Source organism: Manduca sexta, chromosome 4 (genome assembly GCF_014839805.1).
Source record: "Manduca sexta isolate Smith_Timp_Sample1 chromosome 4, JHU_Msex_v1.0, whole genome shotgun sequence".
Classification (NCBI taxonomy): Eukaryota; Metazoa; Arthropoda; class Insecta; order Lepidoptera; family Sphingidae; genus Manduca; species Manduca sexta.
In genome coordinates, this window is record NC_051118.1 from 4,596,618 (window position 1) to 4,620,573 (window position 23,956).

General features: G+C 34.6%; 1 protein-coding gene across 1 annotated transcript; it reads left to right on the forward strand.

Moving 5' to 3' along the window:
• The first annotated feature begins 2,721 nt into the window (after positions 1-2,721).
• On the forward strand, positions 2,722-21,499 carry LOC115443004 (N-acetyltransferase ESCO1). Its single transcript, XM_030168272.2, has 10 exons — positions 2,722-3,268; positions 6,062-7,114; positions 10,220-10,717; positions 10,965-11,111; positions 12,932-13,036; positions 13,701-13,819; positions 14,378-14,446; positions 14,808-14,975; positions 17,631-17,752; positions 18,012-21,499. The coding sequence occupies exons 1-10, from the start codon at positions 2,995-2,997 to the stop codon at positions 18,214-18,216; spliced, it is 2,760 nt and encodes a 919-aa protein (XP_030024132.2). The 5' UTR covers positions 2,722-2,994; the 3' UTR covers positions 18,217-21,499.
• Positions 21,500-23,956: the final 2,457 nt, after the last annotated feature.

A 23,956-nucleotide genomic window follows, 5' to 3' on the forward strand; every position in this document is an offset into this window, starting at 1 on the left:
GTACAGGAGAATATTTAATTATTATTCCAATTAAGTTGTTTATATAACTACAGACATTTAAATAGGAATTAACTAGATATTCCAATTCTTTCTATAATAATATCAGCCCTGTATTATATACTTGCCCACTGCTGAGCACGGACCTCCTCTACTACTGAGAGGGATTAGGCCGTAGTCCACCACGCTGGCCTAGTGCGGATTGGTAGACTTCACACACCTTCGAAATTCCTATAGAGAACTTCTCAGATGTGCAGGTTTCCTCACGATGTTTTCCTTCAACGTTAATTCTTTCTATACGGAACCCCAAATATTATACGGCCATTAATACACGCTATTGAACCGTGTAAAAATAGCTAGTTTTTACAGCAATCAGTCACATTAGGATCTAAAGCTGGTATTGTTGCATGCCGATCTAAAAACTAAAATAAACGCCTAAGTTTTTTACTACATTCTCTATGATAGATATATTATAAAAGTACTACATTATTAAACTTATATTTTATTTATCAGTATATATTGTATTTAATCAGCACTTTAATAGTGTCTTATGTAAATCTAAAGAACTATTTAATATTTAATTGTTTATAGTTATAAATAGAGATACGACATAATTGTTGTTAAAAAATTGCCACAATTACGAAAATATCATAAGCAATAAATTTCCTACAGTAAATTATTTTCTATTGTCGAAAAACTACAGTAAACTTGTAAACTGATTTTAATAATCTATTATTCGAACCATTTAAAAATATCTCGACCTGCGACTGACATAAGCAAACGCACGTTGTTATTTAAAATACTATGCATAATGCAAATCTGATATAGGTACTTTAAAAAACCACGGCCCCAACTAGATTTATATTTTTTTTCGATATATCCATAACAAAACGCTGCACACAAAGCTTTATGTATATTTCGGAGATGCATGACCCGTGGTAATGGCCCACTCCGTCACGCTTCGAGTAAACTTCACTGCACTGGGGTACTCTATGTACTGTCTACATTGAAATACGTTGTAGGCAACCAGACGCAAGTTTTAGAATATGTACTAAATTGCTAAATCTTATTGTATAGAAAATTGATCTATAAGTAAGTTAGTACTTATTTATATAAAAAATATATCTTATGGTAAGACAGGTGCCTACTTATAAGGCTCTTACAAAGCATAATGCTAAGAAGTAATAAAAACTTATTTGTCATTTCAACAACCTTTGGGCAATTTCACTTTGATTAATCTATATACCTATCAATAAAATATTATTTATTACTTATTAATTAAGTATTTCGTAATAAGTATTAAATCTTGACAATTTATGAACTGCGTGAAAATAAGAGGTCATTTCTAAACCAAAAGTTCATTTATTTATCCTTATGGTAATTCCAAGAATTACGAAGATATCTTTTATTGAGCATTGATTTCGAACTGCTTAAAAGCCTGACTATCTTTAGATTCCAGTCCTAATGTCATTCTAGAATTATAAAACATAAACTTCTACAGGTGCAAACAAATTGTAAAATAGTTTAGCTCACTAACTGTACGTTCTAGGACGTAGTTTAAACTTTTTGCAGCAATACTGCTCATAACAAGAAATGAATAAAGTTACAGCCATGTGGCAACGCTCTATTGCTATTGTAGGCATTTCCCGCCACCGAGCCGCTCTAAACGGAAAACTTGTGCATTCCTAGTTTTTACATTGGAAAAAAATACGGCAGATACCTACGGTGATCCGGGTTGGTTTTTTAAAGCGTCATTTACATATACTTAATGCATAAGTATTATAGATTCTAGGATTTAATTAAGTAAGTACTTATATTGATTGTGCACATTAAGTGTTCTGTATCTATTGAGTGCTTCATAACTAATGACTGACTAAAATAGCTAAGTATATTAGGTATGTACTATCTATACTATTATATATTATGACCAATAGGTGCGGAGCAACAATGAATAATATTGTTAAAATGGCGAAAAGATATTTATTTTGAGAGCTTCAAAATTTAGGTTAACTTTACGCAACAATCATGTAAGGCGGATTTGATCCCCTTAAAAAAAAATTATAGAAATATTATAAAAGGAAGTCTACCCATGCATCAGTCTGCCTGCCTGAACGTGACGAACTCAAAAACTTAAAACTACCCAATGGATTTCGATGAAATTTGGTATGGAGATGGTTCAAGACTCTGGGAAGGACACAGGCTCTTTCTATCTCAGGAAAAAATATATCGTTAGTTTTGAAAACTGTTTCACGCGGACGAAGCCGCGAGAAAAAGCTCGTATAATATATTATCGGTCTACCGAGAACATTATGGCGCAACGAAAAAAAAAACATTAACGAGCAACTAACATTTCGCCTTTCCTACTTTGAAACAGAATAAATAATATTATACAATTTATATTCGTGGTTGAGAATTCCTCTTTGATAAGTTAACTTACAGTTAAGCATGTACCCAGTACCAATTCAATATTTACTGTGAAGTAAGAATTCTATTTTTTAAAAATTCGCGCCATTTAGTATTTTATAATATTGCAATATTATAATATTATGTAATGAAAATCAATTTATCCATTCATTTATATTGATCACCGAGTTTATCCCCCGATGTTATATGTTTTTATAATATGAATGAAAATATCTTTATTAAAATGTAGTTATAATTTTAGTATTCATAAAAAAGAGTGTAATTTTTTTTTGTCTGGCAATAAAAATAACAACAGCCTGACAGATGTTTACGCGCCAAACAACAATGGTTGCTCCCCAACGTTTCCAGAAAGCATTCATTTACACGTTTTTGGGAAGTGATACTACCAGTTTTAACCTTTAAACTAATAAAATATTGTAAAACGGAATCTTCAAGTATTTTAAACAAAATGTCTTCGCCGTACTTTTGCATCAAGGGGCCATGAATTGTGAAATAGAACATTGTGAGGCACAAATGATTCTGCCGCGCTAATTGACTTGTGTGGTTTTTATGATTTAATCCAATTGAGTAAGAATGAGTGTTGCAAATATGGCTGCGTCTACACCGCGACGATCTTCGCGCCTTCCGCATACACACACGCCAAAAATGTCTGAAAGAAAAAAGGGGTTATTTCAAGCCGAGTTGGAGACTTCGCGGGAGTCTTTGACGAAACACCGGAGGCTTCCTGTCGTTGATAGTGAGAGCGACAGCGAGGACTGCGACCTGGGCATCATCAGCACCCTGGATTCCAGTTCTGGAGAAGAAAATGACCCGAGCGTGCCCAAGACACCGGAACGTAGCGTTTGGCGTTAGTATAAATATTTATGTGCATGTTATTAAAGATAAAAAGCAAAACAGATTAGATGTATAGTACATACTTAATATGTAATTCAACTGTAGTACGTCGGATGTCATAATGAAAAAAATCAAGGTTATCTCTCACAGTCTTTGTATAAAATTTGTGATATTGTGACCTCATTAAATAATGAAACAGAGCTTAATTGGCTCAAACTGTGTAACTGAAATTCAATTTATAACTTAATAATATGCCACTAACTTATTAAGCACATAGTCTATAATACATTTCCTTCTATTTGTAGTTGACAAACAATATTCCTAACAAACCAACAAAATGCATTATCAAGAAATCTTTGTACCATTACAAAGTTACAAATACGCGAAACAAGTGAAGCATTAAAAATTATTATTTGAACATATTAAAGTTACAATATGAACTACTTTTAAATTGATTGACTAGTATTTCTACTGACTGTTCCTTGTATTTTTAGTGTAGTACTTGACAACATTTCAAGTTAGTGTTTTGCATCTCCAACATCTTACATGGTCCATAAACAATATTGACACCTGTTCTAATTCTTTTTGCATTGGCATAAACTCCGAACAGACACAAAAAGTTGTTTATTCATTTATTTTGGTTGAAGTTAATTTAGCAACAAAATATAATGAACTTTGTCTAAATTGGAATTATGTGTTAGTATCTACTCAGTAGTTTTAGTCACACACAAGTTATATCATGGAGAGAGTTACTCAAACTGCACAGTTAAGATGGCTTTGTTCATAAATATAACTTCAGAAGAGCTATGAACCTGTAAAAATGTATGAAAAGATTGATAAAGGTAGAATATGCTCAAATAAATGTGTGCCAGAATTAAACAGAGACAATCTATGTTCTCAGCATACCCCTATGAGACAGAGGCATGATTTATTTATGCATAGCTTTGATGTAAGTTTGAGTTAAAGATTGCTATTTGTACTTTACACAGAGCTACTACTAAATAGAGTAAACCTTCAACATGATACTAAAAGGATCGTAAAACTTCCAAAAATATTTTAATCTTTGAATTTTAGTATATAAGCCATAAAGCTATTATGTCAGTCTACAAGACTTATTTGGGCATCTAATGTTACATGAGTACAAATTTTCATGGCATTGCTACAGTCCATGGGTGGCGAATGCCACTTGCATCAGATGGGCCACTTGCTCATTTGCATACTAAGGCAATTAAAAATTTATTTATATTCTATTCTTCATGTGTCTACCTTAAAAGACTCAAAATTCCCTATATTGACTAAAGAAAACCATATGCTCAACTTTACATCTAGTAACATTAGAAAAACTAAGACTTAACAACAGTTATCCATGAATATTTTCACACAGCCTTACACTTCACAATACAATGCTATAGCTTCCATTAGCTATAGTGTGCAATAAATATAAATTAAGATGCTTAATTAAATTTTAAATTAGTCGCTTCTACGGTTTTATTTGAGGTAAATTGATAATTCTTTTCCGAACTTCAACCTTCATACTAAGTAATATAAACTATCTTGTTACATGTTTCACAACATATTTCCAGAATTTATTACCATTAATAATGGTTTTTATGATTCATTGTTTAAGTTAGGGGCAGAAAAAGCAGTTTTATTATATTTTCTTAAGTAACCTTTTGTTTTATCTTTTCCAATGTAGCTAAAAAAAATATGTTTACAAACTGCATGTTTTTTTTTTATAATCTTGCTAAAATATTTTATTTTAATTTATATAAATAATAAAGATACTACATATAGAGCTTTGTAGTATGGTTATAAAAATAATTGTTAAAATTAATGAATCTCATAAACTTTACTAGTTTTTAATTTGTGGGATAATTCTCTCAATATTTTTCAATTTAAAGCAACCTAAGGATGTTGCATTATTTAGCAATCTATTTTACATTATGTTTGTAGGAGGATGATAAGCATACCGGAACTAGTTTATGAAGGTATAGTGATCTTTATAAGCTCACAACAATAACAACTTACAATTGTTGCCCTTTTGATAGTTGTTTTACTGACACACAAAGAAAATTGCGGAAATGAGCAAAGTAGCAATCCAATATCCATAGTCTGTCAACATGTAATATGTAACATGTTTAGTCAGTCTGTAATTAACTTAAATATAATAGGGTTATTCTATCATAAGTATACGAAAACACTAGGTTAATAGAATAATTGTAAGTTGTTTATCAAACCAAGTTATTGTAGTCACCAATATTACATTCCATTGATATAGTGCAGTTAAGTCATACTCAACTATAATGCTATTCATTTCAGTGTTTTGAGTGCTGTAAGTGTGTGCAGTATATTGAAATCAATACACCTCAAATGCATCAGGTCCCATTGGGATTCTGATAGAGAAACCCTGCAAATATAAATGTAAAATGTCATTTTTCGTAGTGTTAAAAAACCACACTAAGCAATAATTTTAGTGCAGACAAATGAAGATACAATGTTAATTTATTGCTCCTTGTATGAAAATGCTAAACAACTGCATATTAGACAAATTAGCATATTATGCAATAAAATCATACAGTATCACAATTTATTGAGAAATCAATGTCAAGTAGGAATTATTCCTAAAATTGGACATATTTAGCATGATAATTTGTTAATAACATAGCATCATTCTATTTCTGTCATTGACAAGTATTGACTCTTTCCATCTGTTCAACAAAATATCTGTGACTATGTTTTTATTGTACGTTTATTAAACAAAAGCATAAACTGCAAGACAATGATTTAAACCTAACATATTTTTCAGGCGAAACAAGAAGTCAAGCACGAAAATTGCTCAAGGAAAACAATGATCTAAAGAACTTCATCAAATCTCCCTTTACGTTGAAGAAATATCAGACGAGATGCGTGGATTCGAAATGTTCCGGGTCACTTTCGACCCCGGCGACGCCGCATCTCCAAAACCACCCTGGAACACCATCATCCACGCACTCCTGCACAAGTGTTCACACAACTTCGTCCACTTCAAGTCGAGCTCGAAAGAGTCTCGCAAGTCTCATAGCAGATACAGAAAGCTGCAGCAGCTCCCTAAAAGACCTTAACTTTGACACGGATTCTGGCTCAGATTCTAAAGAAAATACTCCAACGAAATCCATTCGAAGGTCTAACAGAAAGCAGAAACTGACGCCCAAATTCCAGAGCTTCAAAGGAGTATTAATGGAACAGAAGAAAAACATGACACCAATGAAATCGGCTGTTGTTTGTTTAACAAAAATGGATATGAGTACTATGATGTCACCAACGCAAATGATGAAGACCCCGAACAGCACCACTGAGGTGGTGGGGTCGCCTCCAAAAATCCATAATAGAAGATCGGTAGTGGAGATAGCAGAGAGTCCTGAATCAGCTTGCGAAAGCGAGAAAAGTCACAAAAGGCTTCGAAATGACAGTATGAGCGAGGGGCCTACCTGCAAACTGCCGCGCCTTGACGTTCCAAAAGCGAGGCTATCGCTTTTCAACAGCGACAGGCTTAAAGAAATATTATCAGCGAAGTCATTCTATGGTAAAAGCAATCCTGAGCTGAACACGACTGTTGCAGCAAAGATATCGCACGCCATCGAAGCAAGCGCGACGCACCCTCGCCGCCCTCTAACTCACACACATTCAAACAAGCAGAAACGCAAGCCTGGTCAAATTAACTTGGGTGTGAAGCACAGAATACGAAAGCCCAAGCATCACAAGAAGAAAGTCAGTAAACATGTTAACGGATCTTTCAATTCCAGTGTTACATTAAATAAAAGCTCAGTTAGTATGAACGATGCGTCGATGCTCAGTCAAAATTCGTCACAAGAATTGAATGGTAAGTGTTTTTAATTTATAATTAGGGTCATATGTCAGTAGTACACAGTTCACTAGATATATGTAGACTGGGTACATACAAATTATTCAGATATACAAGATAGATAATATTCAGTTTCCTCTTATGTCTAGTGGAAATACAATAATGTGAATTGCTGAGGTTTTGGAATGGAATTGCAGGTCAGGTAACATTCTATGTGGTTTTGTTTTTACACTTTGTCCGGAGTTTGATGCTCTTAAAGGAGTTGACTTCAAGTAGTCTGTTGTTAGCTAGAAGTCAAATCCTTTCTGTAATATGCTGAAGTACTTGGTACACCAGAGTCACTCCAAGAAGTATGTGGAGGAACCGGGAAAATATTGGGCTTCTGGAATGAGTTGGTTTGGCTAGACCTTTAGGAAACTTCAACGGGCTATATGCGGAAAAAGTAGCCTCTCAACTGCTGCGAAAAGCTTTTAAAAGTATTGCATAGACTACAATAATAATAGAATATAATATTTTGTTGCATACAATATTTCACGAAGTAATGGTTGGGAAAGGTTAAGGTGGTTAAAGTATTGATTTATTATTATGGTGGTAATAAATTATTTACATGATATATTATCAATATTGTGACACTAAATGCGTAGTTAGTTAATAATAAAAATATTATAAATGCATTGACGTATATTACAAATGCAAAACCGTCTCATTAAACCAAAGTAAAATCTTTTTATATACATATTGATTTTAATTACCAAAAAAAATTGGGTATAAAGAAGAGATACAGCATCATAAATGTGCAGTTACAATTTTTATTTATATGTAAATGACACAACAATGACATGTTAAAATTTTCATGAACCCTTCATAAAGCTAACACAACACTTAGTAACAAATACGTAGATCATAGGTCAGATTGATGCTTATCAATGAATATTTGAAGCGGCGATAGCCTAGTTGGGTGTGGAACGGACTGCCGAGACGAATGTCCGCAGATTCAAATCCCAAGGGCACACACCTCTGACTTTTCTAAAAAAAATCATGTATGTATTCTTTGTGAATTTATCGTTCGCTTTAACCGTGAAGGAAAACATCGTGAGGAAACCTGCACATCTGAGAAGTTCTCTATAGGAATTTCGAACTTGTGTGAAGTCTACCAATCCACACTAGGCCAGCGTGGTGGACTAAGGCCTAATCCCTCTCAGTAGTAGAGGAAGCCCGTGCTCAGCAGTGAGCAAGTATATAATACAGCAAGTATACATACATTATTATTATTAATGAATACTTAGTATACATAACCACCAAAGAAAAGAGTCTGTAAGAGACTATTATAAAATAAATTCCAAAATATATAGTAAAAACTATCAAGTCGTATGAATTGTCTCATGGACGCTAGAAAACCAGATTTACGGATTAATTAACTTTTGACCAAATATTACCTTTAGGGATAATTTAATGTTTTCTTTTATAAAATAACTAGCTTTTGCTCGCGGCTCCGCCCGCGTTATAAAGTTTTTCAGGCTAAAGTTGTCCGTTATAAAAATAGTAGTTTCCCGGGAGCCTATGTTCTTCCCAGGGTCTCAAACTGTCTCCATACCAAATTTCATCTTAATACGTTAGGTAGTTTTTGAGTTTAACACGTTAAGGCAGACAGATGCAGCGGGGGACTTTGTTATATTATTTAGAACATTTTATGTGAAACAATCCCGTCATACATCATTGTTGCATAACTTTAACCGTTTACGCAGCGCAGGCAACGGAAGCTCTCAAAACTCATAATTTTCCCCGTTTTTGCAACATGTTTCATTACTGCTCCGCTCCTATTGGTTATAGCATGATGATATATAGCCTATAGCACTCCAGGAACAAAGGGCTATCCAACACAAAAAGATTTTTTTCAGTTCAAACCGGTAGTTCCTGAGATTAGCCATTACTGCTCCGCTCCTATTGGTCATAGCGAGATGATATATAGCTTATAGCGGTACACAAATAAAGGGCTATCCAACACAAAACGAATTTTTCAGTTGAAACCGGTAGTTTCCGAGATTAGCCATTACTGCTCCGCTCCTATTGGTCATAGCGTGATGATATATAACTTTGAGCACTCCACAAACAAAGGACTATTCAACACAAAAATATTTTTTCAGTTCGAATCGGTAGTTTCTGAGATTAGCCATTACTGCTCCGCTCCTATTGAATATAGCGTGATGATATATAGCCTATAGCACTCCACGAATAAAGGGCTATCCAACGCAAAAAGAATTTTTCAGTTTGGACCGGTAGTTCCTGAGATTAGCCATTACTGCCCCGCTCCTATTAGGTATAGCGTGATGATATATAGCCTATAGCACTCCACGAACAAAGGGCTATCCAACGCAAAAAGAATTTTTCAGTTTGGACCGGTAGTTCCTGAGATTAGCGCGTTCAAACAAACAAACAAACAAACAAACAAACTCTTCAGCTTTATATAATAGTATAGTGACGGCAGCAGATAATGCATATTTTTTATTTTTGGTAATTAAAACTAATGCATATTTAAAAACATGTAGAATAAATATTCAGATTTTTTGTCTTGTGTTTAATTGTGGAACCAGTGATGAAGTGTCGCTGTAGTGTTGTGTTTATGTAGGTTTGTGTGGCCGGCAAAGAGTAGAGTCTCGCTATTTGTTACGATGGCCGAATATCCTGTGTTTATCTCTCATAAGCATAATACTACATTAATTAGTCAAGCAATATTTATTAATTTACATGTTTTTGTAAGACCTGGGAAAACAAATGCATGTGAATAATGAAGATTATATCTTAATTTTATTGTTATTCTAACTTTTTATACATGGTAAAATCAGTATGTAAACACATCGTATATTCATTGTATGTGAATACATAAAATACTAGGTTTTGACCGCGGTACCGCTCGTGTAAAAAAAATCTTGCAATAAAACCTTAGTGCTTATCTGGGCTAAATGAAGTAGCCTTCATATAAATTCAAGACACTATCTGTATTCCAATACAAATTCATTCAGCGTTTACAGCATTTATTTCTATCAAATAAGCTAAAATTAAAAAAAAAATCAAATCTATAACATAAGCAAGAATTTTCTCTCCTAATCTTATAATTATTTACAGAAAAAGCAGATCCGTTCCAAAGAGAAAAGCAAACAATAGACGCATTACTAAGTCAATGGACAGAGGAAGAAGTACCAGAGTCCGAACTTATTTATACGAGGCGAGAAGAGATCCCCTGCTTCAACAGCACTGTTATAGAGGAAACTAACCAGATATTCCAACCCGTTACCGCTGTGCCCGTAACAGCCGACTTGCCGCAAGACGAGGCCGTTATTGTAGAACTAGGCGCTCAAAAACAAATGACAAGCATATCCCATAGTGTGACTAACATATCCCAGAGCGTGACCGACATATCCCAGAGCGTGTCAAACACCCTGACGAACACGCATAGTGTGACACTGACGTCTAATGAGACGACAGCATCGAACGTAACAGTCCAGGATGTCGTGATGGTAGAGCCTGAAGGTCATGCAGCAGCTCATGGTGAAGTTCCCAGTGCTGGGCAGTTTCAACCTGTTGAAGGTGGCTATATACTTGTAGATGAGAATGTTGTTGAAGGTAAATATAATTGATCAAGTCCTAATCTGAGATGGTGAATTTGGTTTTAAATCTCAAGCCAAGATAATTATAATGTTAGTTTAAGTGTGTTAGTATTACAATACGACTATTGCAGGGTAAAATTTTGTTACTCTAGCAGAAACAGCCATACATTTATCACATGCAATAAATATAAACTTTAACACCATCAGATTATCCAGTTTTACCAACCCCGCGCACAATCTAAACTACACATATGCCTTTCCAGGACAAGAAGAACTGCCTGATTTAGATGAAATTGAACGCGAATTGAAAATGCTTGACGAGCAGATATTAAACATGGCGAAATCAAACAACATAGACGCAGAGGCGGTTCTAAAGTCCACTGAAACAGTGTTCCCAGCTGATTCCAATGGTATGTATGCCTTTTATATACCATCGTAATTTCAATGTAATACTATAAGGATTAAACCCATAAATTGGCATATCAAAGGGGACAAGCTACGTATCACTTAACGGCACTTCGCACCCTTCCAATAACTCCCTTGCGTAACTACACTCCTAGCTATTAATGTGAATAAATGTATGTAAAATTGTATATTTATAATCATTGGAAAACATGGCCTGCCTCCGTTCGTAGCTGTATTGTGGACTAACTACCGCGCTGAGATCTCCGGGTCGCCGCCCCAATTCGGGCGATTTGACCTTCTGTTATGCAAGTGTCATTCAAGAGTCTGGAATGGGGTGGTTGACTATTTTATTTAAATATATTTATCGAATAGACGACTCGTGGTGGTCTTGCTTCGCCTTTTATATCCGGTCGTCTGTACCATCGATGTCCAGGGAACATTCTCGTAAGACCCGTAATGGTCGGATACTTTCTCGTAAATTAAGGTCCGTTATCGAGTTTCCATGACATTCTGGAAACATCGATATCTTTTAAGAACTTTCCAATCGTTGAATCTTCAAAATTCACGTAGGCGCTATCAGCGGTGAGTTCCAGTGGCCGTAACAATTTATATAATTAATGTATAAGATAAACAAAAAAACGGATGGGGCATAGAATATCATAATATTTCAACACCGGTCTAATAAACGGCGCCTGCGCAGACCAATCTAAATAAATAAACCCTAATTATATATTATTAATAACAACATCAATCACCTTTCCATTATTAATTGACATCGAACGATTATTATTACAAGGAAACGCAGTATACACAATATAAATTATAATGATGTATTGCAATACCGGTGCGAAAATGTTTAATAACTCTATTGTGTACGCGGTTCAAGGCATTAAAACAATTGACCCGTGTCTGTTTATATTTTCTACGAACATTGCAAATTAGTTTAATTAGTTAAGCTTGTAGTTATGAGGAAATTTGTGGTGATGTTCGTTTTATCAACTGCTGAATGGCGGCTAAGGTTTCGTAAGTGGCCCAATCGAGTTAAAAAAATTCACTAAATCCAAAAAAATCTCCAATTATCACTTGAGCTCAATAAGAAGATAGTGTATATGATTTAGAAGAGTGTTTGTTTTTTGTTTTTCAAATATATTATTTGTAATATTGTTAATTAATTTCCGTCTACTCTCTTCTACGTATGTATTACTTATTACTGGAAACTGTAAGAACCATTTTTATTCATTTATTTTTAGTCTTAATTTGATTTGATTGTTCCCAAATGAATAAAAAAATAAAATTGAAGCTTGCAGAACTGCGGCAATACGCATGTGTATAAATTTTATTTTATCATGCGATCAGACCTTTTGACTATGAGCAGATGATGTATTAGAGTCGGTAGAATATAGAGTTAGAAAGCGTTATTCCCAGTGCAGTAAGTGCTTTCTTGGAATGTTCTAAGTTTTACTGGTTATCTTTATCAAATACTAGCTTTTGCTCGCGGCTTTCCCCGCGTGAAAGATTTTCCGGGGTAAAAGTCCCGCTATATATTTTGCCGGGATAGAAAGTAGCCTATAACCTTCCCAGGGTCTTAAACTATCTCCATAAAAAAAATCATAAAAATCCGTTCCGTAGATTTTGAGAAAATCGATTACATACAGACAGACGGTTTTTGGAGACTTCGTTTTATAATACAAAGATGTCACACTGCTTTTTTAGAAGTTTATGTAACTCAAAATATTGTCGCAAGTGTAAACGCAACTGGAGTTGCTTGCGCAATATATTGCTGTAAGTAATTGCTATATTTAGCATATAATTCTGATATTTCCAGAAGTGACCCAGGCAGTCGAAGAGCCGTCGAAAACTGACAAGCCGCAGAAACTGTTCCCGATATTTAGCAAACCGAATTCAGGAGCCAGCACTCCGACTAGCAAAGGTAAGATAATTCATAAAAGAATATCGAACTTCAGAAGTAATAAATGTGAAAAAAAATGTAGGTCAGCAGGCTCTATTCCGTCGAGGGAGGCAAATCCGTCTTTGCAATAACGAGCGATTTAATCAAATGACAGCTTTGACCAAAGCGCCGAAAAATCTATTTATCCAAACCACCAATGAAAGCTGGTGATAGGTCTCTCATATGCGAGAGTCCGCCTTAGTAGGTACCACTGTAATGACTATTTCTGCCGCCAAGCATCAGTGTGTAGTCACTGTTGTATTCCGGTTTGAAGGATCTTGTAGCCAGTGTAACTATGGAACATATTGAGACGTTAACATGTTAACATCTCATGTCTCAGGATGGCGAGCGCAGTGGAATACCAAACAATACTTTGTAATTCAAGGTGTTGGATGGTGTTTCTACTGTTTATGGGCGGTCGTATCGCTTACCATCAGGCGAACGGCAAGCTCGTCTCGTCATTCATAGCAATATTCATAGTAGACGGAATAGGGATCCATAACCTTATATTTAGAGCATTGTGTGGTTTCTATAAGTATTATATTTTGTTACATTGACTAAAATTATTATTAATCTATCACCTGCATAGTTTTATTAAACATTTTTTTAATTTTCTGTAACCATATATGCATTTTCTTTTATTCAGGAACATCAGAAAAATCCAATAAGAAAATAATAAAGACTGGAAACGACCAATACGTCATAGACGCAGGACAAAAGAAATTCGGCGCGACGCAGTGTGCCGAATGCGGTACTATTTATCAGGTCATTATTTATTTTACTAATGTCATATTAAATATCGCTGGCTTACTTTTACAAGGTTCTATTTTATATTTGATGTGCAAATTTTATTATAAATATCACATGATTCTAAGTCTTTCAATGAAGATTTTAAATAAACCCGAAAAATATGTAAATAGTATTTAACTTTGGACAACAAACAGTCACATACATCAACAAGTATTTGTATATATTTTTACAACTTGCAGACTTTGAGTGCGAACACTTAATTTAAAAACTATTACAATTAAAACTTTCACTTTTTGTATAAAGGAGGGACCGTGAATCTTTTAGTTAAATTTTTGCAATACTAGTCAAGATTATTATAGGACCTTAAAATAATGGTTAAAATCAACTCTGTGTTGCAACTAATCGCTGACAATGGGTATCATTGTGTATTTTTACATTTATGGTTTTTTTTTCCATTTATTGTACATGTTATACTGTCATTGTCCAATAATAAATCCTTCTTTGTTTCTTTCTTTCTATGTAAAATATATTGACTTTACAGTCGCAAATGCTTTAAATACGATTGTTTTCCAGATTGGTGATCCACAAGACGAACACGATCATCTCGTTCACCACGACGCCACTGACGTGCTCAGATTCAACGTAAGCTATATGTTATATTGATTGACCTTTGTCCACCTGTGGCGGAAGGAGAAATCTGAAATCATTTAATTATTAATATGTATAAATGCGGCCTGAAAATTGTTCTAGTGATATTTATATTCAACAGAAATGCTGCATAAAGAAAAGCTGGCAGGAATCGGGTTATATGGACCCTTCACCACTGTTGTCCACTGCATAAGAACTTGCCTCACATCTGTTCAGTATAGACCGACACATTTAGCCTATAAACCTCGCCATGTTGTGGTGAAAAATACAACTAATTAAATGTATTAAAATCTAGGCTAATTGCAAAGAAATCCCAGTAAAAATGAATGACATTAAATACATGTTTATATTCCAGGGTTGGAAGGAAGAATGCGTAGTGGGAAGGTTCGGTACCGCGCGGTGTCTGCGCGTGCGCGGCGGCGAGCCCGGCTGGAGGAAAGTCGACTCTATTCTCGACAGAGTAGTGCACCCATACCTGGGCTACGAGGGCAAACTGCGGGGTGACCACTTGCACGCTTACACGGTTAGTATTAACCTTTAATACAACAGAGGCCCTATGGGGAGAACTTGGCTTTTATGTAATATACAAGCTGTCTGCGGTAAATAATATTATGAAGTACACACACACACAGTATCACGCATTTATCCGCGAAGGGTTATGCGGCGGCGCAACCAGGGCACCCACTTTTCGCCAAGTGTGTTGTCCCATGAATTGATAGGGGGCAAGTCTATCGCCATATCGGGCTCAAATTCCAGACTCCGGGCTGATACTTAGCAGCAAAACCCATATATCACTTTGTCCGCCTCGGGATTCGAACCCAGGACCTCAGAGCGCTCTCGTACCGGGCATGCAGTACGACTACGCCACCAAGGCAGTCGCAATATGAACTATTATATATAATATATTAATTGTATTGCTGTCATGTAGGTTTCAAATTTGTTATAGGTCCATTGTTAACTGAATTAAATGAGTAAATTAAAATCGCTATAAAGAACTCTAGACCTTCAATTCTCCAGTACCGTCAGATACAAATAACAATAAAAAAGTTATTATCAAACTCCAAAAATAATTATAGCAAGTTCAGAATCCTTGACTATCCATGTACCTTCTTTACTAGTTTTTTTTTTATAAAATATAAAAAATATTAAACACGCAAGATTTATTAACATATTTATTATTTTCCGTGTTAGTAAATAAACTATTTTTGCAAAATAATAGGCAATAAATCTATAATGCTGTAACAGAATAGATTTATTACTCTAACAAACATCTGCCGAGTCGTTACGAAAGTAACAATAAATAAAGTAATTTATATGCAAATTTGCAATAACAATGACAAAAACTTGGATAAAAACGCTTGAGTTGCAAATAAAAGACCATTTGTGCATAATAAAAAGGTTTATAATGATTAAAGTTTTTGTGCAGTCCCTAATTGGCCTCCAAATTTAGACATTAAAGATATTATTATGAATTATATGTTTTTTATTAACTACTAAAAATATCTAAATGTGCATCTAATCATGTCACAAATCATGCATTAACTTTTGATTACCTATAAACTTGGTCCGCGCATATAAAAACTATTTCGTTTGATCAATCAAAAGATACAGTGCCAACTCGTTATAACGACATTGAAGAGGACCAACGAATCTAGACGCTTTATCCGATAGTCATTATAGACGATAATCTTTTTCTTACGTGTATTTCTCGGGATCTTACTATTATCAGCCGCCTTTTATAAAAGATGTCAATGAACCAAACAAAATAACTCATTTGTAAGCAAGAAAATCTTTGTTCTGATTTGCCCCTTTTTAATATTTAATTACATTATTTATTAATTTAAATAAATTATAACATCAATCACAGTTAACACCATAATACGATGCTAAAACTAGTAAACATATTATTATTCTTATAGTTAACAATCATTTTCGTTGTTTTCTACACACTTGTATGTTACTATTAAATATATCAAAGTCCTATGATATAATATTCAAATCTAATAACCCTCGAAAGGGAGTGTAGTAAGGCAGATTAGTTCTACCAGAAGGCACAACAAACTAAATCGAAAAAGCGAATTGGTTGATAGTTTATTGGAAATGGCAGTTAGTTGTTATAACCGAAGTCGCTGTAACCGGTTATTATTATATTTGTAAATAAAATAATGTCTAAAAATATAGGGAATACAGATTTTGCTATTCGCGTGGATGACAGGGCTTTTTCATTGTAGCTTCGATCGTGTGGAATTTGATTTTATAAATCTTGTCTTACTCAATACAAAATTTTATCAAAATCAGTTTTCCCAATGAAAACTTCACAGACGGAGTTACTTTCAAATTTACACATGTAGAATTTTTCTCCTAGACTAATTTCCTTAATGCACTAATAAGAGATATAGTGACCCATAACATCAATTAATAACCAGCAATAATTAAGTCCTACATTGTAAATCAATGAGCAATAGATTGCATGCGATGCTGAACATTGATGCTAAAAATTGCTGCCTGATTGTTGATTGTTTCTCATTAGTTAATAATTACTAAATATCTTTAGTTTCATTGGCAAATCATTATTTTCTAAAAAAAATCGGGGTTTTTGAGATTGATTTACTTATTAAAAGAACATTCATGTCTTCAATGAATACATAAGCTACTTCTTATCCCTGTAATTTATTTAAAAAGTGATTTTTTTAAATAGATGCGTTGATGTCTTGTTTTAGGGACTTTAGTAACAAGAAAGGCTATTCATGCGGCCGAAGCCATGAGCAACACCTAGTATTTACAATGTAAAAGAATATACGTGAGGGACGTATTGACGTCTTGCGGCAAAATAGTTTTAACTACAAAAACACACAACTTTCTACATCTTTCTGAGAGTTATACTTGCCTTTCTATAATAAATATAAATTTATATTGTGTGGAATGTTGGAGACTTGTTCTTCTACCGATCTCCTCATTTCTGATTCGATCATGTAGAGAAATACTAAGCATAGTTCTCTCCATAGCTCGCTGAGCGACTGTGACTTTTAGGGGAGGCCCATATTCGATGATGATTGTTTGGTATTGTGCCTGGTAAATGTTATAGACCCCCTATACATGAAACTTAACATATCTGTTGAAATGGGCTTACACCTCTGCCTACCCCTAAAAATTGTGATGCTATATTGTATTGTTTCAGGCTTTCCTTTACGTTGATAAGAAGCAAATAGTCGGATGTTTAATTGTGGAGCCAAAAACACGTGCGTATAAGCTCGTATCGAGTGATCCAGACTGCTGCAGTGTAGAAAGCTACCCTGTCAAGTAAGTGTCATTTATTCTGTTTTAGAATTTAAATATTTCTTAATGATAATAATGTTAATACATTAACAAAATCGGTGTATTTCGGACATAAAAAAATCACTTGATAGATTTCAATTACTTTACTTTTTGGAATTCTTTAAATATTTTATGTTGTTATGAAAGATTTTTTTGTGATCCCAAGGCAAACCTTTTCTAAAACTTAGTTTCCTATTTTTTTTAATAATTATGGGCCTTTAAAAATAAAGTCTTGTACTTTCAGATGCGGTGTATCTCGTCTCTGGTGTCACGCGAACCACAGGCGGCGTGGCGTGGCGACGCATTTGCTGGACTGCGCACGCGCATCGTTCCTGTACGGGACCGCGTTAGTCCCACAGGATCTCGCCTTCAGCGCTCCCACGCCCGCTGGGAAAGCCTTCGCCACTAAATACTGCGGCACTGAAAACTTCTATGTCTATTTAGACTAGCAAAGCAAGATATTATGAGACCTAAATAGAGAGAAATTATTGTTCGACAAGACTTAAAATATGGCAAAGGAATAACGGAGGACTTTAATATTCACAGATGATTATGGAGAAAATTTGGGTAAAAATGTCCAACTTCGTCTAGATATAAATGATAAATGCAACATGTGAATATATTGCCAATGCTAATTACTGCCAATATATTATACAGGGTCATTTTGACATTGCTTTAATAAATGAGGTCACATATTCGTCTTTCCCACGACTAACATTGTGTCGAAAATAATACATAAATAACAAATATTTTCACAGAAATCCTAGTTTTTTCTTGATGATTTTATAATTTAGTATGAATATGGTGTTGTGTGAGTGGGTGTACTTCGGAGTGTTTGATGTTGCCGCTAAGACGAATTCTCTTATAGTAACGATAGTGGCTTAGGACGCCAAAAATTAAAATTACCGTTTATTAACATTTATTTTGTTCGAAACTTACACTATTTTATTTAACATCTACAGTTCGAGTAACTTATTGTAAAATATAGGTAATTTTTAAAATATGAGTATGTGATTTCATTTAGTACCACAATGTCAAATTACCCTGTATATAGCTTGGTTGTCTGAAAAACAGTACTCAAATGCCCAGGAAACCGGTTAGACAAATCAAGCTATAGTTGACCTACCTCTAAAGGGACTTAAAAACAAGTGTGTTGTGTGTGCTTGTGCATTTTTAATAAAAAGACTCAATCGTGGTAAGACTGATTATTTGGAAGAATTTTTTAAAGTGTGATCTACTTGTGTTAAAAACTTAAACGCTCCAAGTACGTTTAAGGTATGTGAAGACTTTGTTAAGTGAGTTATTGTGCATTCCTATGATTTTAATTTGTCACAAAATTAGTGTACTAATTGCCATTTTATACGATAAATGTTTATTTTTATAACACTTGAAATATTATTAGCTTATGGTGTGAATTCGTAAATATAAAATTTAGAATATTTTTAACTTGCATTATATGCAAATGTTTTCAATTTATTTTTGATACTATACCTATTTGATACAAGTTTCATATTATGGAAGTAAAAATACTGTTTGTGTTGCTATGAATTGACATAAATATGTTTATATAAAAAAAAGAATATGATACAGTTTTTTACTTTTCGTAAAGCTATATTGATATCAAGCTCAACCTTGAGTAGGATCTTGAGTAGACATTACAGTCTTACTTATAAACTTATTTTAGCAAGAGGTGGTTAAGAAATGCTTATATAGCTGTCATAAACATCACCGGTTTCCTAGTTTAAACCTTATTAAGAGAAGATGGTGGGTTTCGACTTACAGCTGATCGAGTAAATTTGTGTTTTAACTAAACATACCTTTGCAAAATTTTTATAAGTAAGACTGCTTAAGTATTGAATAATTTAATAAACAACGCTTAAGTTATTATGGCAAGCTTGTAGGTGATTCAGCGTTTTTCAATAAACCAAACTGTGACTTAAGATGTCATTTGAGATGTTGATATCTGTTAATCAGATAGTGAGAATTTTAAGATAGTGTACGTCATTCGAAAGCCTCTGAGCTGATATCGCATTTAAGAGCAGAACTAAGTTGCCACTATTAATATGGTTAATTGTTCGAAATGAGATAAGGTTATAAATTTGTGATTTAAAAAGAAATTGGGTCCAATCAAAATTCTTTCATATTATGTTTTGTATGTATAAAGTGCCAATGTATTTTATATTTAAAATAATTGCCTCGAATGTTGTTAGTTTTAAGCTAGGTCTTAATTTTTATATTAGGACATAAAAAAAATGAAATTCGTTTACGAGTTAATTGTGTACTTTAAAACATTATTGTAGATTAAGATATTGCATTTTCTAGTTTGTTTTGAACATAATCCACTAAATACCTCAATATTACGTCAAATAATAGACTTAGGACACTCTGGGCACATTATTCCAATTTATCTTTAAAAACAAGACAAACTACCTTGTGTAACTTCAAAGTATTAATATCTATAGTTTTCCGTATATATATTATATAGTAATATGTATATTACTCATTTTTACAAAGTCATTTCAAAAAGGTTTTGTCACACTACCATTCTATTATAAAATATTTAAATATACCAAGACACGTATTCACAGATGTTACGCTAAATACAACCCAATCATAATGAATTTAGTTCTTTATGCTTTTGGTATGACAGCTTTCGCACTGCCTAGGCAAGAGAACGCTATGATTGGCTAATATTGATATACGACCAGTGGCGTAGCTTGCCACAGAGGAGCCCTATATTAAATTTGTTAGGGCCCTCCAGAGCCGTGTGAATATTTGAGCGCCCGTTTAGTTTAATGTAGGTATGGCACAAGGGGACCAGTAAAGCTCGGGAGCTCTATATTATAGATACGGCGATAGCTACGCCCCTGGTTACGACCTTAGTTCAATTAGTAGTCAGATAAAGCTGAATAAGGCTAAAAAATAGCCGATAGTGTGTTCGGCACACTGTGCGTCTTCATAATTGTTCGTAAAAACGGGTGTAAAGCTCCTTGACTAGCTTGTCGCGTGTTTTATAGTGTCCAGAGTTTTTATGATAGTAGTCCGTAGACTTGGCTCTCTAGTTCCACAGGTCAGTTAACTCGCTCGTTACGCTTATGTTTTAGTCTCCCTAGTTTATATTTGTGAAGATTACCTCCAATGTTGCATTACAGCCGTGTCACTAGTCTATGCCCCTACGACGCATAGCAACGTTTTTCAGATATCCCTTAAAATTGACCATGTATAACAAACTAATCACGCCTTATCCCCGAAGTGGTAGGCAGAGGTGCAATTGGTGCACCCATTTTTCACCGATGTATAACAACGTCCTGCAAATATTACAATTGACGACGTATAATAACGTCTTGCAATAATCCTTTTAAGAGGTGTATAAATTCATTCAAATATCCAATCAGAATGTTTTGGTCCTACGAACCGAAACACAATTTTTTTTCAATACCACTCGTAAACCTTCATCTTGGAGGAAATTTAGTTCCAATATATTTGACTTGTATAATTTCGGTATGTATGTGATAACATACCTTCGTGTTTCGAATTACGAGTTAAATTACCTTTATTAAAAAATGTTTTAAACATCTAAGTGCATGTTTGTAAATGTATGAGCAATAATTTGTTAGTTGTATTTTTTTTTTTGTTTATTTTTGGACGTATTTTGGATGGAATATTTAATATTTGAAACATTCTTGTCGATAGAAATAATGATTAAAGTTGTGTTTTCAATTTTTAAAACTATTTTTGGTTCTTTTTTTCTAGACTACGTTTTTTTAAAAAACCTGAGCTTTTTTGCTATGATATGGCACATCTTTAGTTTTGTAATTAACTATTTTTCTTTAAATCTTAAATTTTCTATTACTTTTTATTGGACTAACGTTCTTCTGCTATAATATGGCGCATCTTCTGTTTTGTAATGCTTCAATTTTGTTTAATGCAAAATGGACTAATCCCTGGTGGTAGGATATATTTTATATCAACGACCACCGTACACAAGGTATTAAAGCCCGCCATAATGGCCCCCATAAGCATCGCGTTCCGGGATCACTCTGTGTATATGCGGTTCTAACAAGCCGGCATAATTGTGTCGACTGCCGAGGGGAAATCATCTCTCGCCGGTCGACATACTATTGGACCCTACGCTATATACCATCAGATACAATGGGGTCACATTATCGTGCCCATAAAAAAATAAAACTGAATAAAGTTTATTTGACATTATAGTTTATTTGAAAATAGGCTATAATATTGTTTTTTTTACTCTTCCCGTTATATCTGTTGACAGACATGTTTCGGTTGCAAATATATTTTTTACTTATTAGGGAAAGTCCAAAGATATTTCGTACCTTACCTTTTGCCATAGTCGTGTACATATATTTATTGTAATTCCTTTTAATTTCATAATGTAATTTTTTAGAGAATTTGCATTTACTTTTTGGAAGTATTTTTTTACACGCATGTGTGCTCATTTGGTTTTAATAATAAAAATGTTTTATATATTTTGACTTTTATTGTTATACCCTTTCGAATTTCAATCGGCTATGTTTAGTTACTAAAGAGTATTGGTGCCTACTTCATTATTTTTTCAATAAAAAAATCGGACCTCATCCAAGAAACAGCGATAAGTGCCACTCTTAATGGTTTTAAAATATATTTATAACACCAGTGTAACTACTAGACATAACAAGACTTAACACCTCATATCTTAGGATGGCCAACGCATTGGGATACCAAACAATACTTTGTAATTCAAGGTGTTCGATGGTATTTCTACTGTTTATGGGCGGTCGTTTCGCGTTCCATCAGGCGAACGGCAAGCTCGTCTCGTCATTCAAAGAAATAAAATATAAAAATAAAAGTATTCTGTTTTATTATGTGTCGTATTATATCATATATTTTTTTTCATAACTGTGCCGACTGTCTGTGGTATTTTACTTACCACCAGATGCAGTGAGGCTACTTTGTCTTGCCCTAGATAAAAAAATCGATGATTTATAAATCCAAAACAATTTATCAACCTAACTTGTTCTGTTATGCGTTTTGATTGTACTAAGATTTTTATACTCAAACTGCGGCCGTCGTAGATTTTGCGAATGGCCCATTTGTGTTCAGAAATTCGCTTATGCTGTTTAATAACACTATAAAAATAAAATCATTGAGTTAATGGAGAACAGATTTTATTTAAATATAACGTTTGCCACTTAGAAGGTCAATTTATTTTCCGTTGTGATCATGGGCACAACTGGGGAAAGGGGGTATCTTCCCCTTAGAAGTCCATACATACACCTAAGAGGCTTTTGTTGAATTCGGCGAGTTTACTTGCTCCAGCCAGCTGCCTTTAGACGAAATCTGAAGCTATGCCTATGGCCACCGTAACTAAAACGCTTTTGTGGCCCATATGACTGCCTCGGTGGCGTAGTTGTATTGCACGTCCGGTACAATAGCGCTCTGAGGTCCTGGGTTCGAATCCCGGGTCGGGCAAAGTGATATTTGGGTTTTTCTGCTCAGTATCAGCCCGGAGTCTGGAATTTGTGCCCGATATGGCGATAGGCTCGCCCCCTATAACATCATGGGACGGAACATACTTGGCGAAAAGTGGGTGCCCTAGTTGCGCCTCTGCATACCCCTTCGGGGATAAAATGCGTGATGTTATGTATGTTTATGTATGTATGTATGAAAAAATAAGTGTACGGCTGTATTAAGTAAAATTGACTGCCTTGGTGGCGTAGTTGTAATTGTACAAGGTACGAGTACGACTACTGCGCTGAGGTCCTGGGTTCGAATCCCGGGTCGGACCAAAATAATTGTGACTGTGATTTTCCATTTTCAAAACTTTAGTCAGTCAGCTCGGAGTCAGGAAGTTGGTGGTGTGATATCCCCGTGCCTCGGAAAGCACGTAAAGCCGTTGGGCGTTCGCCTGATCTCTCTGCTGCTCCGGTAATGTCGGCTTGCCGTTTCACCGAACTATGAGAGTGAAGGAACAGAGAGTGCTTGTGTATTGTGCACACACTTGTGCACTTTAACATCTCCTGCGTACCCGGCTGATCTCCATTGAGATTGGCCGCCGAAATTCGATTAGGAAGATTTCATTTTCATTAAGTAAATATAGTTAAGTCAGAAACTCCTTCAAAACAACCTCTACTCTCTACTCGGATCTCGCTAAAATACTCATAATCCGCAGTCTCCATAAAGCACCAA

Excerpts from the sequence above, each read along its gene's own strand:
- LOC115443004 (XM_030168272.2), top strand. The coding sequence starts at position 2,995 with ATGAGTGTTGCAAATATGGCTGCGTCTACACCGCGACGATCTTCGCGC. Across the intron at positions 7,115-10,219 it reads TTCGTCACAAGAATTGAATG|AAAAAGCAGATCCGTTCCAA; the intron begins GTAAGTGTTTTT and ends AATTATTTACAG. Across the intron at positions 14,447-14,807 it reads CTGACGTGCTCAGATTCAAC|GGTTGGAAGGAAGAATGCGT; the intron begins GTAAGCTATATG and ends TTTATATTCCAG.